A 16,529-nucleotide genomic window follows, 5' to 3' on the forward strand; every position below is an offset into this window, starting at 1 on the left:
TATTGTGTTTCCTATGGGTCTTGACAAATGTATAATGCCATGTATCTACCATTATGGTATCATACAGAATAGTTTCACAGCCCCAAAAATCCTCTGTGCTCTACCATTTTATCTTTCCCTCCTTTTCGCTGGACCCCTGGCAACCACTGATCTTTTAAATCTCTCTATACACTTGCCTTTTCTGGACTGTCGTATAATTGGAGTCATACATTATGCAACCTTTTCAGACGGCTTCTTTCACTTAGCAATGTGTATTTAAGGTTCCTTCATATTTTTTATGGCTTGATAGCTCATTTCTTTGTAATCATTTAATATTCCATCGTATGTATGTCTGACAGTTTGTTTATCCATTCACCTGATGAAAGATATCTTACCTGCTTTCAAGTTTTGGCACTTATGGATAAAGCTGCTATGAGCATTCATCTACAGGTTTTTTGTGGACATAAGTTTTTCAACTCATTTGGCTAAATACCAAGGAGTGCAATTTTTGCTGGATTGTATGGTAAGACTATCTTTGGCTTTGTTAGAAGCTGTCAAACTGTCTTCCAAAGTGGCTGTATCATTTTGCATTCTCAACAGCAATGAGTGACAATTCTGTTGCTCCACATCCTTACCAGCATTTGGTATTGTCAGTGTTTTAGATTTTAGCCATTCTAATAGGTGTTTGGTGGTATCTATCTCACTGTTTTAATTTACAGTTCCCTGATGACATATGATGTTGAACATCTTTTCATATGCTTATTTGCCATGTGTATATCTTCTTTGGTGAGGTGTCTGTTCAGATATTTTGCCCAATTTTTAATTTGATTGTTTATTTATTTGGTTGCACAGGGTCTTAGTTGTGGCCAGTGGGCTCCTTAGTTGCAGATCAGCAGCTCCTTAGTTGCGGCTCAGCAGCTCCTTAATCGCAGCACGTGGGCTCCTTAGCTGTACCATGCAAACTCTTAGTTGCGGCATGCATGTGGGATCTAGTTCCCTGACCAAGGATCGAACCCGGGCCCCCTGCATTGGGAGTGTGGAGTCTTATTCACTGTGCCACCAGGGAAGTCCCTGATTGTTTTCTTATTATTGAGTTTTAAGAGTGCTTTGTATATTTTGGATGCAGCTCATTTATCAGTTATGGGTTTTGCAAATATTTTCTCCAACTGTGTGGCTTCTCTTTTCAGTCTCTTAACAGTGTCTTTCACAGAGCAAAAGTTTTAAATTTTGATGATGTACTTCTTAGCCATTTTTTCTTTTGTGGATTATGCTTTTAGTATTGTATCTAAAAACTCATCACCAAGCACAAGGTCATCTAGATTTTCTCCTATATTATTGTCTAGAAGTTTATAGTTTTGCATATTACATTTAGGTCTATGATCCATTTTGAGTTAATTTTTGTGAAAAGTGCAAGCTCTATGTCTAGGTTCATTTCTTCTTGCATATGGATTTCTAGTTGTTCCAGTATCACTTATTAGAAGGACTTTCTTTCCTGAATTGCCTTTGCTCCTTTGTCAAAGATCAGTTGAGGGGCTTCCCTGGTGGCGCAGTGTTGAGAGTCCGCCTGCTGATGCAGGGGACATGGGTTCGCGCCCCGGTCCGGGAAGATCCCACATGCTGCGGAGCGGCTGGGCCCGTGAGCCATGGCCACTGAGCCTGCGCGTCCGGAGCCTGTGCTCCGCAACGGGAGAGGCCACAACAGTGAGAGGCCCGCGTACCGCAAAAAAAAAAAAGAAAAGAAAAAAAGATCAGTTGAGTATATTTCTGTGAGTCTATTTCTGGGCACTGTATACTGTTTTCTTGATCTTTTTGTCTATTTTTTCACCAATATCACACTGTCTCACATACTGTAGCTTTATAGTACATTTTGAAGTCAGATAGTGTCTTTCTTCTGACTTTGTTCTTGTTCAACATCATGTTGGCTTTTCTGGTTCTATTGCCTTTCCATATAAACTTTAGAATCAATTTATTGATATCCAAATTGGATTTTTTAAAATAAATGTATTTATTTTTGGCTATGTTGGGTCTTCATTGCTGCGCGCAGGCTTTCTCTAGTTGCGGTGAGCGGGGGCTACTCTTTGTTGCAGTGCATGGGCTTCTCACTGTGGTGGCTTCTCTTGTTGTGGAGCATGGGCTCCAGGCACGCAAGCTTCAGTAGTTGTGGCTTGCGTGCTGTAGAGCGCAGGCTCAGTAGTTGTGGTGCACAGGCTTAGTTGCTCCGCGGCATGTGGGATCTTCCCAGACCAGGGCTCGAACCCGTGTCCCCTGCATTGGCAGGTGGATTCTTAACCACTGCGCCACCAAGGAAGTCCTCTCCAAATTGGATTTTGATTGGGACTGCGTTGAATCTATAGATCAAGTTGGGAAGAACTGACATCTTGACAATATTGAGTTTTCGTATACATGAACATGGAATGTCTCTCCATTTATTATATTTAGATCTCCTCTGATTTCTTTAATGAATCTTGCTTTTTTTTACTTGAGAGCTTATTTCAGAGATCACTTTATATTAACACATGCAGATAGACCTACCTTATTCTTTTTAACAACTGAGTAATATTTCATTGTGTGGTTGTACAAAAACTTACATAGCTATTCCCGTATTGATGGATGTCTAGGTTGTTCCCAATCTTTCTACTACAAACAGTGCTGCAGTGAAATTCTCTTATAATTTATCTTTGTGCACATGTGTGAGTAGATCTTTGGATAAGTTCTTAAGAATAAAGGTGTTTAGTCAAAAGTATGTACATTTAAAATTTTAGTAGCTTTTGCCAATTTTCCTCCAAAGAAGTTGTTTAAATTTATACTCCCAGAGCAGTACATGTGAGTATTCATTTTCCATAGCCTCACCAACATAGCAGTTATCAAATTTTATAATTTTTGTCAGTTGGATCAGTGAAAAATAGATCTCCTTATAGTGTTTATTTATAATTTCTTCTGAATGTAAGTTTGGGCATCTTTTTATCTATTTAAAAAACTGATTAGGGGCTTCCCTGGTGGCGCAGTGGTTGAGAATCTGCCTGCCAATGCAGGGGACACGGGTTCGAGCCCTGGTCTGGGAAGATCCCACATGCCATGGAGCAACTGGGCCCGTGAGCCACAATTACTGAGCCTGCACGTCTGGAGCCTGTGCTCCGCAACAACAGAGACCGCGATAGTGAGAGGCCCGTGCACCGCGATGAAGAGTGGCCCCCACTTGCCACAACTAGAGAAAGCCCTCGCACAGAAACGAAGATCCAACACAGCCATAAATAAATTAATTAATTAAATTAAAAAAAAACTGATTATGTGGGGGAAAAAAGCTTGAATTATGGATGACTCACAATGCATTAAGATAAATAAAGTAAGTGGTAAAATATTTAAGATTTTTACTTTCTAAGTACAAGATGATTTTAGTATTCAGCTATTCTACGTCATAAACCATTTATCATAATGTCCTTATATAAGTATTTGAAACAGTTTTAGAATTATAATTAATTATTTTGGACTGCTACATGGCTTCTCATGCAACTTAAATATAAACTATTTAAGTTACTAATAAAACATGATAATATTTAATATATATCCTAAAGTTGCTATATGATATTGTAGTGAAAATTGATAAATGATACCACTTAACCATTCTGTTTTCTTTAGCCTTAAGTTTATTTTAAAAGTTCTTTTTTAGGGAATTCCCTGGTGATCCAGTGATTAGGACTCTGTGCTTCCACTGCAGGGGGCATGGGTTCGATCCCTGGCTGGGGAACTAAGATCCCGCAAGCCCCACAGTGCAGCCAAAAAAAAAAAAAAAGTTTTTTCAGAAAAGATGTTTTATATATTTTTCTATGAAAAGTGATTTATTCTTGTCTGTTTCAGACCTGTGGATATCTGGGCTTTGGGCTGTATGATCATTGAGATGGCCACTGGAAATCCCTATCTTCCTAGCAGCTCTGATTTGGATTTACTTCATAAAATTGTTTTAAAAGTAGGTAGGTATTACTGAAATATACTGTTAAATGCCTCAAATAAGTGTTTCCAGATCAATTCTGCTTGATTTTCAAATTTAGTGTTTTCTTTATAAGAACAGGGAAGCATATTTTTTTGATAGATGGGAGTAGATGGATGCTTCGGGCTGATAAAAAAGGTAGAAAATTCTCCTCCGTTTTTTTTTTCTTAATATAAATTTATTTATTTATTTATTTTTGGCTGCATTGGGTCTTTGTTGCTGCACGCAGGCTTTCCCTAGTTGTGGTGAGCGCGTCCTGCTCTTCATGGCAGTGCTCGAGCTTCTCATTGCAGTGGCTTCTCTTGTTGTGGAGCATGGGCTCTAGATGCATGGGCTTCAGTAGTTGTGGTACACGGGCTCTAGAGCACAGGCTCAGTAGTTGTGGTACACTGGCTTAGTTGCTCCGTGGTGTGTGGGATCTTCCTGGACCAGGGATCGAACCCGTGTCCCCTGCATTGGCAGGCGGATTCTTAACCACTGCACCACCAGGGAAGTCCCTCTCCTCTGTTTTTGAAGATAATATTTTTCTTTGCCAGGATGCAAATAGCTATGCCATGTTTTGATGGTTGATACTAAGAAAAATAGTAAAATAGGAACCTACTTCAATTTGTCTGAAAGTTGTTTTAAAATTTTGGCTTCTACAAATATTTGCTTCTTTCAGAGAGGACTTTTGAGTAATAGAGTTGATTTTGATGTTTTTTAAAAGTGCTTGGAGGACTTCCCTGTTGGCACAGTGGTTAAGAATCTGCCTGCCAATGCAGGGGACATGGGTTCGAGCCCTCATCTGGGACGATCCCACATGCCATAGAGCAACTAAGCCTGTGCACCACAACTACTGAGCCTGCGCTCTAGAGCCCACGAGCCACAACTACTGAGCCCTGACGCCACAACTACTGAAGCCCATGCAACCAGGGCCCGTGCTCCACAACAAGAGAAGCCACCGCAATGAGAAGCCCGTGCACCGCAACAAAGAGTAGCCCCCACTCGCCACAACTAGAGAAAGCCCACGTACAGCAATGAAGACCCAATACAGCCAAAACAAATAAATAAATAAATTTATAATAAATAAATAAATAAAATGCTTGGAAATAGAAAACCAATTATTTACTGAGAAAACTTTTTTTTAAACCACAGTAGATAAGCAGAGAGCTCATCTGCTTTGACTACCAAAACATTTTCATGGTTAGCATTGCTCATGGAGTTTCAAGGATTTTATATATATATATACCTCTGAATGAGGAGCTTGAGGAGCCTTTTTTGTGGTGAGGAAGCTATACATAAACATGTAATTACAGGATCATGAGAAAGGTACTGTGAACAACTATAAAAACCGTGAATCTGGGTAAATATTGATTAAAGATGCAGTTCAGAGCCTTAAAGCATCATACTTTTTTCTGTCATCTTTAAAGTTCTGGTTATGAGATTAATGTTAGAAGGACCTCTAGAGACGGTGGGATCAATTTTGTTATTTTACAAATGAGGAAACCAAGGCACAGAAAAGGAAGATTTGCCCAAGGTCACAGAATTAGTTATAGCAGAACTAGTGCTAGAATTTAGCTCTCTCCACTCCTATTTATAGTTCTTTCCATTCTACTACTACTCTATAGCCTTGTTTCTTCTTTGCAGAATTCCTATTTATATATAATTTTAGTATTTTAGCTGCTTTGAGTAAGGGTTTGCTGATGAACACTTGCTAGTTAAACCATTTATATACCCTTATAGAAATATGTAAAAGTTTGAATGTGCCTTTTCTAATGGCATTATATGTCTTGTATTTTGGGAAAGGAATATGCACATGTGGTTTTATATTTTCTACTGCCCATGTACTATCAATAGATTACTGGGGAAACTCACATTTTTTTATGCTGTATTCAGATAGTTCCTTGTTCAACTTTAAAAAATTAAAAGAACTTAACTGTTATTCTCCCTTTTTAGTAATTTAATGCAGACTACATAACAATTTATTATTTTGATTGTAGAATAATTTCCTGGTTTTCTTACGTATATATTTTTTCTCTTTTCAGGCAATTTGACACCTCACTTGCAGAATATCTTTTCCAAGAATCCCATTTTTGCTGGGGTGGTCCTTCCTCAAGTTCAACACCCCAAAAATGCAAGAAAAAAATACCCAAAGCTAAATGGATTGTTGGCAGATATTGTTCATGTATGTTAAGAGATTAAGGACTTATACTGGGAAATTTGCATAAATTATAACACAGTTTTAGGATATTACTTTAATGAGATTCCAAAAGGATTCATGAAGTAATGTTATCTGTTAAATTTACTATATTCCTCTGTCTTTATGTCTTAAGTTCAGAGAAATTAAAAGTCACAGGCTGTTAGAAATGAAAGGCCCCTGGGGTAATCCTGTCTATTATTTTTTGTTTATCCCAATTTTATTGATAATTAGGGATAAACTGGAAAATTTTAAGGACTTACCATGTTTATCAACACCTCTTAACAGCCAGTCTTCCCAGCAGTCTACCCAAGGGATTTGTTCCTTGTACAGTGGTATTCTAAGGTATGCACAAGGCGTTCGCAGCTGCAGTTTTAATGTTGTTTGAGGATACACCAGTACCAAAATTCAGGTTGAATCGGAGGAAGCAAAACATTATATAGCACTTTTAAATTAGTTTAAAATTTAAATTTTATTTTGAACTACATAATAAATATACCAGCATACTTAGTACAAAATTCAAAATGTGAGAGAGTTACTTGCTTCTATTTATTTTCTCTTTCCAGCCAATTTCCTTTCCCAGGGTCAACTAAGGTATCTTGTTTCCAATGTACAGCCCTTAAAAAAGTGGTTACCTAAATTTCAAAGCAAGTATAGTGTGATGTTTATAAGAAGGGGCTCTGGATTCACATGAACTTTGTTTAAAACTCAGCTCTGTCACTAATTAGCTCTGTAAACTTGAGCAAGTCAGTCTCCGTGCCTCAGTTTACTGGGCTATAAAACAACATTAACAATATTTATTTTCTGGAGCTGGAGGATTAAATGAGGTAATGGTAGAAATATTCTCAGCACAGAGCCTTGAAGAAGCTATCAACAAATGTTGTTAATGTGAACTGTTGTTGCTGTTATTTAGATAAAATTAAACATATGACATGTAACATCTAAAGACTAATATCAAAGGAAGAAAGTTGTTTCTTTGGTACTTGGAAAGAACTAGAGTTTATTAAAGGATGAGACTTGTTTACTACATTTTCACTTCAGTTTCTTTCTTTTTTCATGTCATAGTTTTGATCATACAAAGAATACATAATGATCATAAGAAAAATAGGAATAAACAAAGAGGATAAACAAAAGAGGATAAACAAAGAGGAGATAAACAAAGAGGAGAAGTTAAGATTTTCCCAACCCCACAATCCAGGAAAAATTACTATTAACATTTTGGTTTATATACTTCTGGGCTTTTCCCAACCAACTACAAGCATAGAAGTTTATGCTTTTTAAAAGGTATCATACTTTACACACTGCTATGTAAGCTGTTTATTTTCACTTAGCAGTATATTTTAAGCATACTACCATGTCAGTAAGTATGGAGCTACATCATAATTTTAGGGCTTACATAGTGTTTCATTGTATGACTGTACTATAGTTTATTTAACTGATCTTGCAATTTGGACATTTGTTTTCAGGTTTTTTCTCTCACTATTGGTAAAGTTGCTACAGTGAACATCTTTTTGTTTTTGTTTTTGTTTTTGTTTTGTGGTACGCGGGCCTCTCACTGCTGTGGCCTCTCCCGTTGCGGAGCACAGGCTCCGGACGCGCAGGCTCAGCGGCCATGGCTCACGGGCCCAGCCGCTCCGCAGCACGTGGGATCTTCCCAGACCGGGGCACGAACCCACGTCCCCTGCATTGGCAGGCAGACTCTCAACCACTGCGCCACCAGGGAAGCCCAGTGAACATCTTTTATATGTTTTTATGAACTTGTATTGTTGGGATAAATTCCTAGAAGTGTGACTAGTGGACCAAAGGGTTTACACTTTTTAGGACTTTTGATATATTTTGCTGTTTTTTTCTCCAGAAAGGTTTCATTAATTTATACTCAAGTAGCACTGGATATAAATCTCCATTCTCAATCTAACATTGATTATTATAATTTTTTTATTTTTAAAATTTATTTATTTATTTTTGGCAGCATTGGGTCTTCGTTGCTGTGTGCAGGCTTTTCTGTAGTTGTGGCAAGTGGGGCTACTCTTCATTGTTGTGCATGGGCTTCTCATTGTGGTGGCTTCTCTTGTTGAGGAGCACGGGCTCTAGGTGCGTGGGCTTCAGTAGTTGTGGTGCATGGGCTCAGTAGTTGTGGCTCTCGGGCTCTAGAGCACAGGCTCAGTAGTTGTGGCTCACAGGCTTAGTTGCTCCTCAGCATGTGGGATCTTCCTGGACCAGGGCTCGAACCTGTGTCCCCTGCATTGGCAGGCGGATTCTTAACCACTGCACCACTAAGGAAGTCCCAGAATATTATAATTTAAAAAATATTTGCCAACTTAATAAACTAGAAATAAAATACCTTTCTTAAAATTGCACTTAGGGCGTTACAGGAAAGTTGGATATTTTACTAATATTAATTGGTCATTTGTATTTCTTATTTTAAGAATCCTTAACCTATTTGTCATTTCAAGTATCTTTTTATATTGATTTGCAAAATAATAAACATATTAGTCTTTTGTTGTATATGTTGTAACTACTTTTTTTCAACTTGAATAATCTGATGATTTGGAATGCCACATTTATCGTAGACAAAATGCTTATACGTGCTTGGGTCTGTTTCTATTTTGTTGATTTCTCTCTTTATTCTAGTACAGATACAGTTTTGATTGATTAGTGTAACTTTAAAATACATCTTTTTGTTTTTTGGCTGCACCGCACGGCTTGTGGAATCTTAGTTCCCGGACCAGAGATTGAACCCAGGCTCTGGCAGTGAAAGCGCCTAGTCCTAACCACTGGACCACCAGGGAATTCCCTAAAATACATCTTAATACCTGGTGTAGAGCATGTATTTTTTTCCTAGATTTAAATTTTTTAAACAATTTTATTGTGGTATAATTTCTGTACAGTAAGTACTTCAGGTGTATAATTTGATGAGTTGATAGATGTATACACCTGTGAAACCACCACTACAACAAAGATACCTAACATTTCCATCACTCCCCAAAATGTTCTTGCGTCCTTTTGTAATCCATCTTTCCCTTCATTCCTATCCCCAGATAACCACTGATTTATTTGTAACTATAGTTTACATTTTCTAGAATAGTCTACAAATGGAATCAAACAGGATATACTCTTTTATGTCAGGCTTCTTTATCAGCATTGTAGTCTAGAGATTCAGTTCATGTTTTTGTGTGTATCGGTAGTTTGTTCCTTTTTATTGCTGAGTAGTATTACATTGTATGGATATATCACAATTTTTTATCTATTCTCCTGTTTTGGGTTGTTTCCTCTTTTTGGCTTTTACAAATAAAATTGCTATTAACATTCACTTATAAGTCTTTGTGTAGATGTATATTTTTATTTTCAGGGGGAACTGCCAGTCTGTTTCTCAAAGTATGGTATTTTACATTTTCCAAACTAGGGCAAGTATTTAAATTTTGTGAATTATATTATTCACAGAAAGAATATCTATCTGCTTCTAATAGGCTATGACCTTTTAGCATTTTTCTTCCTAAGTTTTGTTGTTGGATAACTATTATGTTCTAATATAAGCACGTATTTTTAGCTAGTTGCGGTCTTAAGGATCTGAATATTCCCACATCATAAAGATAATGGACTCAGTTTTACTTTGTGAGTCAACTTTTTTTAAATTGTGGTAAAAAACACATAACATATAATCTATCCTCTTACCAAATTTTAATATGTACAGTACAGTGTTAACTATATTCACATTGTTGTATAGCAGATCTCTACGACTTTTTCTGTGAATCAATTTAAACGTACACCTTTTGAAATAAACAAAAGTGTAATAAATTGTATGCAGTTACTTTGGATATTCTGGACTTTAACTATCTTTTATATTTATGAGATCTTAGACAAATTACTTGTCCTCTCTGGGCCTTAGTCTTCTCATCTGTACAGTGAGGATAGTAATACTACCCACCTTGTAGGATTGTTGTTGGGATCAAGTAATAGGAAGAGGCTAGATAGAGTGTTGTATGGCACATAGTAAGCATAAATAAAAGTTAACTATTAGTAGTATGTTTTGCCGTTTTTTAGAGGAAGAATGAATATTATAAGGTAAATAGCTTTTATTCAAATTCTGTCTTTAATATTTTGATTAAAGAAATGTGTTCTATTTATAATTATATCATTTAATTATATATAGAGTCATTATGTGCATCTTATTATCCAAAACTCTTTTTTTTAATAATTTAAATTTTTTAATTTATTTTATTTATTTTTAAAGGCTGCATTGGGTCTTCGTTGCTGTGCGTGGGCCCTCTCTAGTTGCGGCGAGCGGGGGCCACTCCTCGCTGTGGTGCGCGGGCCTCTCACCGTGGTCGCCTCTCCTGCTGCGGAGCACAGGGTCTAGGTGCGCGGGCTTCAGTAGCTGTGGCACGCGGGCTTCAGTAGCTGTGGCACGCGGGCTTCAGTAGCTGTGGCACGTGGGTTCAGTTGCTCCGCAGCATGTGGCATATTCCTGGACCAGGTCTCGAACCCGCATCCCCTGCATTGGCAGGCAGACTGTTAACCACTGCGCCACCAGGGAAGCCCCTTATCCAAAACTCTTACTTCCATTGTCTCTTTTTGTTTTGTGGGGGTTTTTTTGGTCCTCTATTCAGTTGAAGTCCTCCCAAGTTAGGGAAACAGAAAAGAGCTGTTCTGATACTGCGTTATTGAAAGATTTGGGGGCTTGGATATTTGTGAAACTGTTTTATGCCGTAGAAAGAGCACTGGATTAGTAATCAGACAATATGAATTAAAATTCTCGTTTGGCAAATCACTAATCATGCTTCTAGTTCTGTAAAATGGAAATGATAATCCATGAACTTTCCACCTTACAGGGCTGATAAGAGGATCAAAATGAGCTAATTAATTCCTGCTAATTCCAGCAGAAATAGACCGACTTCTGTTTTGGCTAGAATCACAGACCATTTAACCTGTAATAATGCCTTACAAGTACAAATTTCTTAGGGAAATAAGTGGTCAGAACTCACTGTCAGAAATTCCTGAGGTCTAATTCCATCTTTTCAAGAACTATTTTAGCTCTGGGTAATTAATTACACCTACATTTGTGAAATAAATTTAACATTTACCTTTAGGAGCCCTGTTAAGAGCTTGTTTAACATAGAATCTTTTTTCATTTTCTAGGCTTGTTTACAAATTGATCCTGCTGAGCGGATATCATCTACTGATCTTTTGCATCATGAGTATTTTACTAGAGATGGATTTATTGAAAAGTAAGCATTTTGAGTGAGTGTGGACTTTTTCGTGTTTTATATTAGGATGTTTTGCTAGCATGAAAATTGCTATGTAGGTTAATGTTACACAACAGAAGAATTCAATTTATCAAAAGCTTACTGAGTTTCTGTATTGACTAAGTATATGGTAGACTTACAGGTGTCATGGTGAAAATTCTAATAATAAAAAAAAGTGTACATAACATTCATTACACAGTTACTATGTCCTAGGCAGTGTGCTAAGCTCTTCACATGCATTTTCAATTCTCATTATAGGCCAGAGATAACATTAAATAAACAATAAATACTTTCTAGCTTTGTTTCCATTTAGACCTCTGACTCAGAATAGTCCAGTTTTTCCTCTCTGATAGCATCTCTGATCTATATATTACAATTAGCATTCATTCCCCACATGATTTTTTTTCTCTGCTTTACTTATTCTCTGTTGCAGTTCCTGTTGTTTTATTCTCCCCACCAAACTGGAAGTTCCTTGAAGACAGGGACCATGCCTCTTAAAGCCTGTCTCTGTCTCACATTGTATCTAAAATATATAATGACAATGTAGACTCATAAGTCAGCCATGCTTTTTAAAAAAACACACCATTTTCTATTTGGGCTTTGAAAGAAAGAGGAAAGGTTTCTCATTAATTGCAAAATCATTCAGTTTGCCTTTGGATACGAGGTCACAAACATGAATATTAATTAAAAATGTGATGGAGTTAAGATCAGGCATAGAAAAGACTAGGACCTCCATTGAAGATAGACCAAAATAGAAAAAGGCAAAGAAAAGGGAATCTTTGAGAGTAACTAGAACTTCAGGCATTTCAGGAATTTTAATCTAAAAAAATGAGAAGATATATTAAAAGTGCCATTGAGGGCTTCCCTGGTGGCGCAGTGGTTGAGAGTCCGCCTGCCGATGCAGGGGACGCGGGTTCGTGCCCCAGTCCAGGAAGATCCCACATGCCGTGGAGCGGCTGGGCTCGTGAGCCATGGCCACTGAGCCTGCGCGTCCGGAGCCTGTGCGTCCGGAGCCTGTGCTCCGCAACGGGAGAGGCCACAACAGTGAGAGGCCCGCATACCGCAAAAAAAAAAAAAAGTGCCATTGATAAGAAGTGTCAGTTACTGAATAAAAAAATTGTTTCCTATCAATTCTACATAGACTGATTTCTCTTGGGTATTTAGATATTAGGATTTTACTATTATGGGGTGAAAGTTCTTGAGTTCCAATAATAGGAGCCTCAGAAAATGTTTGGGGGAAGACCTTTTAATTGGATAAGAGGCCTCTTTTTTTCATGGACCTTCTGCAATGCAAGGAAGTTTTTTTTTTTTGCAAGGAAGTTTTAACAGAAATGTGCATTTTCTTATTCAGCCAAACTAATGATACTGGTTATTTTCTTCATCTCCTCACACTACCCTTTACTATAATTCTAGGGAAGAATTCATTCATGGTAGAATTCATTCAGTCCCAAACTGATGGCAGTAGCTGCTTCAAGGAGGGAAACTGTGCAACTCTGGGAGAGGGGTGGAAAGGAGACTTTTCGGTATAACCTTTTGAGTTTTGAGCCATGTGAATGGATTTTCTATTAAAAAATAACTTTAAAAAAGCTTAACTAAAACCAAAACAATCTCCCTTCAATGTTGATGTATTCTATTACATTTTGTTCTGAAAATATTTGTCTAGAGTAAGATTTTAGAAACTAGTTCATCTTTTAAGTCCTGTTACTTTGAAGAACCACAAAAGGGACAAAGTGGCCTGAGTCTTCCTTGAAAATAATAGTATATTTATCAAAATTAAAAACGATGCTTTTATTAAGTAAACTTTGCATCACAAAAGGAATCTAATTCATATAAGTCTATTTTGTAAAATTTTATTAATAGTAGATTACCACGGAAAAATTTTAGAAAGATGTATCTTTACCAGGACACAATTTGTATTAGGTAAATATTGTGCCATCTCTTGGCATGCATTACTGATAACTTATTTATGCTGTAGCTCAAATGCAAATTAATTGATTAGAAAGTCTTTTAAAGATAAAATACTCTATCAACATAAATAAAAGTATTTGATATTGCTTGTTTTATCAGATTCATACCGGAACTGAGAGCTAAATTGCTACAAGAAGGAAAAGTCAATTCATTCATAAAGCCAAAAGAGAATTCTAAAGAAAATGAATTTATGAAAGATGATAGAAAAACAGTTTATACCAATACACTGCTAAGTACTTCAGTTTTGGGAAAGGTAAAAATTGGTCTTCTTTTTAGCCAGTATAACTATTTTATAGTTAGTACTCTAATGATAAAAATAACTGTTCTCCTGACTCAGATTTTGGATGTATTTTTTCTAGGAAGTGGAAAAAAAGAAAAAGCCCAAGGAGATCAAAGTCAGAGTTATTAAAGTTAAAGGAGGAAAAGGAGATATCTTAGAACCAAAAAAGATAGAGTGTGAAGGTGGACATTTTCAACAGGATGCAGTTGAAATTGCTCATACTGTGTCTCAAGATATAAAACCTGTAATCAGTGGACCACCAAACCCTGTCAATCCCAGCACTAACTCTATGGGCATGAAAGACGATCCACATGCTGGAAGTAGTATGGTGATGCCACCTATCAATCTAAGTAGCAGGAATTTGATGGCTTCAAATCTCTTCCACTACAATTCAAGGTGAGTTTTAACAGAAAAGAAACAGAAGGTAATGGACCTCAGTAATACAGTGTTTTTATATAATGGTATTTCAAAGAATCAACTTCGTAGTGTCTATATATAAACTGAATTTGAAGGTATATTGAAATTATAATCATATAATGGACCATTACTAAGTGCTTCGTATGAATGCTACAGAAGAAATTAACTTTTCTTGGCTCTCTAGGTGTTTAGTTTTTCACTAATGCTGTTTAGAAAAACCTCATTAAAAAAAAAAGTCTCTCAGAAAAATTACTTCCCATTTGAAGAGAAAAATGTAGTGTGACCTCAGTTTTGGTATTGATGTGCCTTTGAATAATAAAGTAAGCTTTATATTCGTATCATAGCGAATTGTCTAAATGGAGAAAAGATAGTTGAAAATAATCGTGTGTAGTCAAGTAGCTTTTCAAGGTCAAATTTTGGGATAAAAACAGCATATTGGACCGATTTTAGATTTAACTACTAATACAGATTGAGAGACTGGTACCATAAGTCTGGTTAATCAAGGACAGTGTAATGGATGACGAGGGTCTGCCTAGCAAGGCATCAGGACCCATTCTAAATTTAGGGAAATTACTGTGGCTCTAGTTGGGGAAGCAGGCTTAGTTCAGTTATCCTAAGCCAATCCTAACAGACTGATTTGGGCTATAAGTTGTGAAGCTTAGTGGTCTGCAGAGGTGGCAAGTGGACATGTCTGTACAACAGAATATAGACAGCAGGCATCCAATCGTTCTTGAGGTGACTCCTAAACCATGGTTGCAATAACCATAGTTACAAACTAGCCTTGGTCAGAGAGCTCGGAAGGTCATGAACCCAGTAGTTAAGAGATCCAGGTTCAGAACAGACAGAAGGGACCAAGTAGGCCAGCTGGAGTAACCTGACAACATGGTTGTCACCACTGATGTTAGCCATGTGTGAGTTGTTCTCTGCACTGTTTTCACCTCTTTACTTAGAGCAATTGGTACTTAAGGACTAACAGTTGCATTTTCGCACTTATTGTTCAAATAGTAGACTACCATGGTATAACATCATTATTGAAGCTAAAACAGAAGCACTTCTGGGAAGTTCTAATAACTTCTCATTCTTTTTTAAATAATAGGTTAACTGAAAGAGCAAAAAAGAGATGTACTTCTTCACAATCTATTGGACAAGTTATATTTAATAGGCATGAGGATACAGGTCCCACTCAAGTAAGGCAAGAAGCTCGTCATTAAAATATGGCCTCTTTCAACTTATCCCCCCACCTTCTGTCATTTTCTCTATGTTTGGGGCTCTAACATTTTTTTTAACGTGCTTTTAGTTTCCTTTTTTTTTTCCTGAAGTGAAAATAGGTCATCATTTCCTTAGTGCTTTCACAATTTTAATTTCTTATAACTTGATTTGTGTATTTAATGTGTGACTTGGGAAAAGAAGTTAAGATTTTCACCTTTAAAAGTCACAAGACTGAGTCGGAATCCGAAAGTCACAAGACTGGACTTCCCTGGTGGTCCAGTTGTTAAGACTCCACTCTCCCAGTGCAGGGGCCCGGGTTTGATCCCTGGCTAGGGAACTAGATCCTGCATGCTGCAACTGAAAAAAAAAAAAAAAAAGATCCCGCATGCTTCAATGAAGACCTGGCACAGCCAAATAAATAAATAAATATTAAAAAAAAAGTCACAAAACTTTTTGGTTTTTCACTTCCAAGAAATGATTTTAATATCTTACTTTTTAGATTAAGAGCAATTACCAAATAGTTACATCTTTTCACAAGAAAACATAATCAATGTAGTTCATTTCCTCATTTTTCACATAGGAAAATAGTTCAATTAAAAATTGAAGCACACAGGCTTCCCTGGTGGCGCAGTGGTTGAGAGTCCGCCTGCCGATGCAGGGGACGCAGGTTCGTGCCCTGGTCCGGGAAGATCCCACATGCCGCGGAGCGGCTGGGTCCGTGAGCCATGGCCGCTGAGCCTGCGCGTCTGGAGCCCGAGCTCTGCAACGGGAGAGGCCGCAACAGTGTTATTTATAATAATAAAACATTGAAAACAACACAGATCCATCCAAGAGCAAGTGACTGGTTAAGTACGTTAAAGTACATCCACACAGTGGGATACTATGCATTACATTGTGGAAGAGTGTTCATTAACCTAGGAAAGTTTCTATCATCTGTTGTCAAGTGAGCAAAAACAGGTAACACAAAAGTTTTTCCAGAATGCTGAGTTCACAAGTAATTTTTTCCTTTGGGTTTTCCCAGTGTCCAGAGCACATCATTTTGTAAATAGAAAAATAAGTTATTAATAAAACGAACTGAAGCAATTTGTCCAAAGTCAAAATGCAATGAATAGGATCAAAAATTAAAAGTTGAGACTGTGGTTCTCGTGGTCAAGACTATTCTTAGCATATTGAATATGCTAGAAAAAGTTTACTTTATAAAATTTTTATTGGAGTTTGATCTGTTTATATGTTTGATGGTATTCTCTTCTACTTCTTACTTATTAAAATAAC

General features: G+C 37.2%; 1 protein-coding gene across 2 annotated transcripts in view; it reads left to right on the plus strand.

Annotated features, from left to right (window-relative positions):
- Positions 1-14,031, plus strand: part of CDKL3 (cyclin dependent kinase like 3) — a gene marked incomplete at its 3' end in the record, with an annotated part of 39,309 nt that extends 25,278 nt beyond the window's left edge. The window contains exons 4-8 of one of the 2 annotated variants that reach the window (XM_082835598.1): positions 3,835-3,947; positions 5,989-6,128; positions 11,277-11,365; positions 13,451-13,604; positions 13,711-14,031. In XM_082835598.1, the coding sequence (XP_082691724.1) occupies positions 3,835-3,947; positions 5,989-6,128; positions 11,277-11,365; positions 13,451-13,604; positions 13,711-14,031 (817 nt within the window). Of the gene's footprint in view, positions 1-3,834; positions 3,948-5,988; positions 6,142-11,276; positions 11,366-13,450; positions 13,605-13,710 lie in introns of those variants that run through there. The other variant, XM_082835597.1, reaches the window with a different exon arrangement.
- Positions 14,032-16,529: the final 2,498 nt, after the last annotated feature.

This window comes from Leucopleurus acutus (genome assembly GCF_964270905.1).
Source record: "Leucopleurus acutus genome assembly, chromosome: 3".
NCBI lineage: Eukaryota > Metazoa > Chordata > Mammalia > Artiodactyla > Delphinidae > Leucopleurus > Leucopleurus acutus.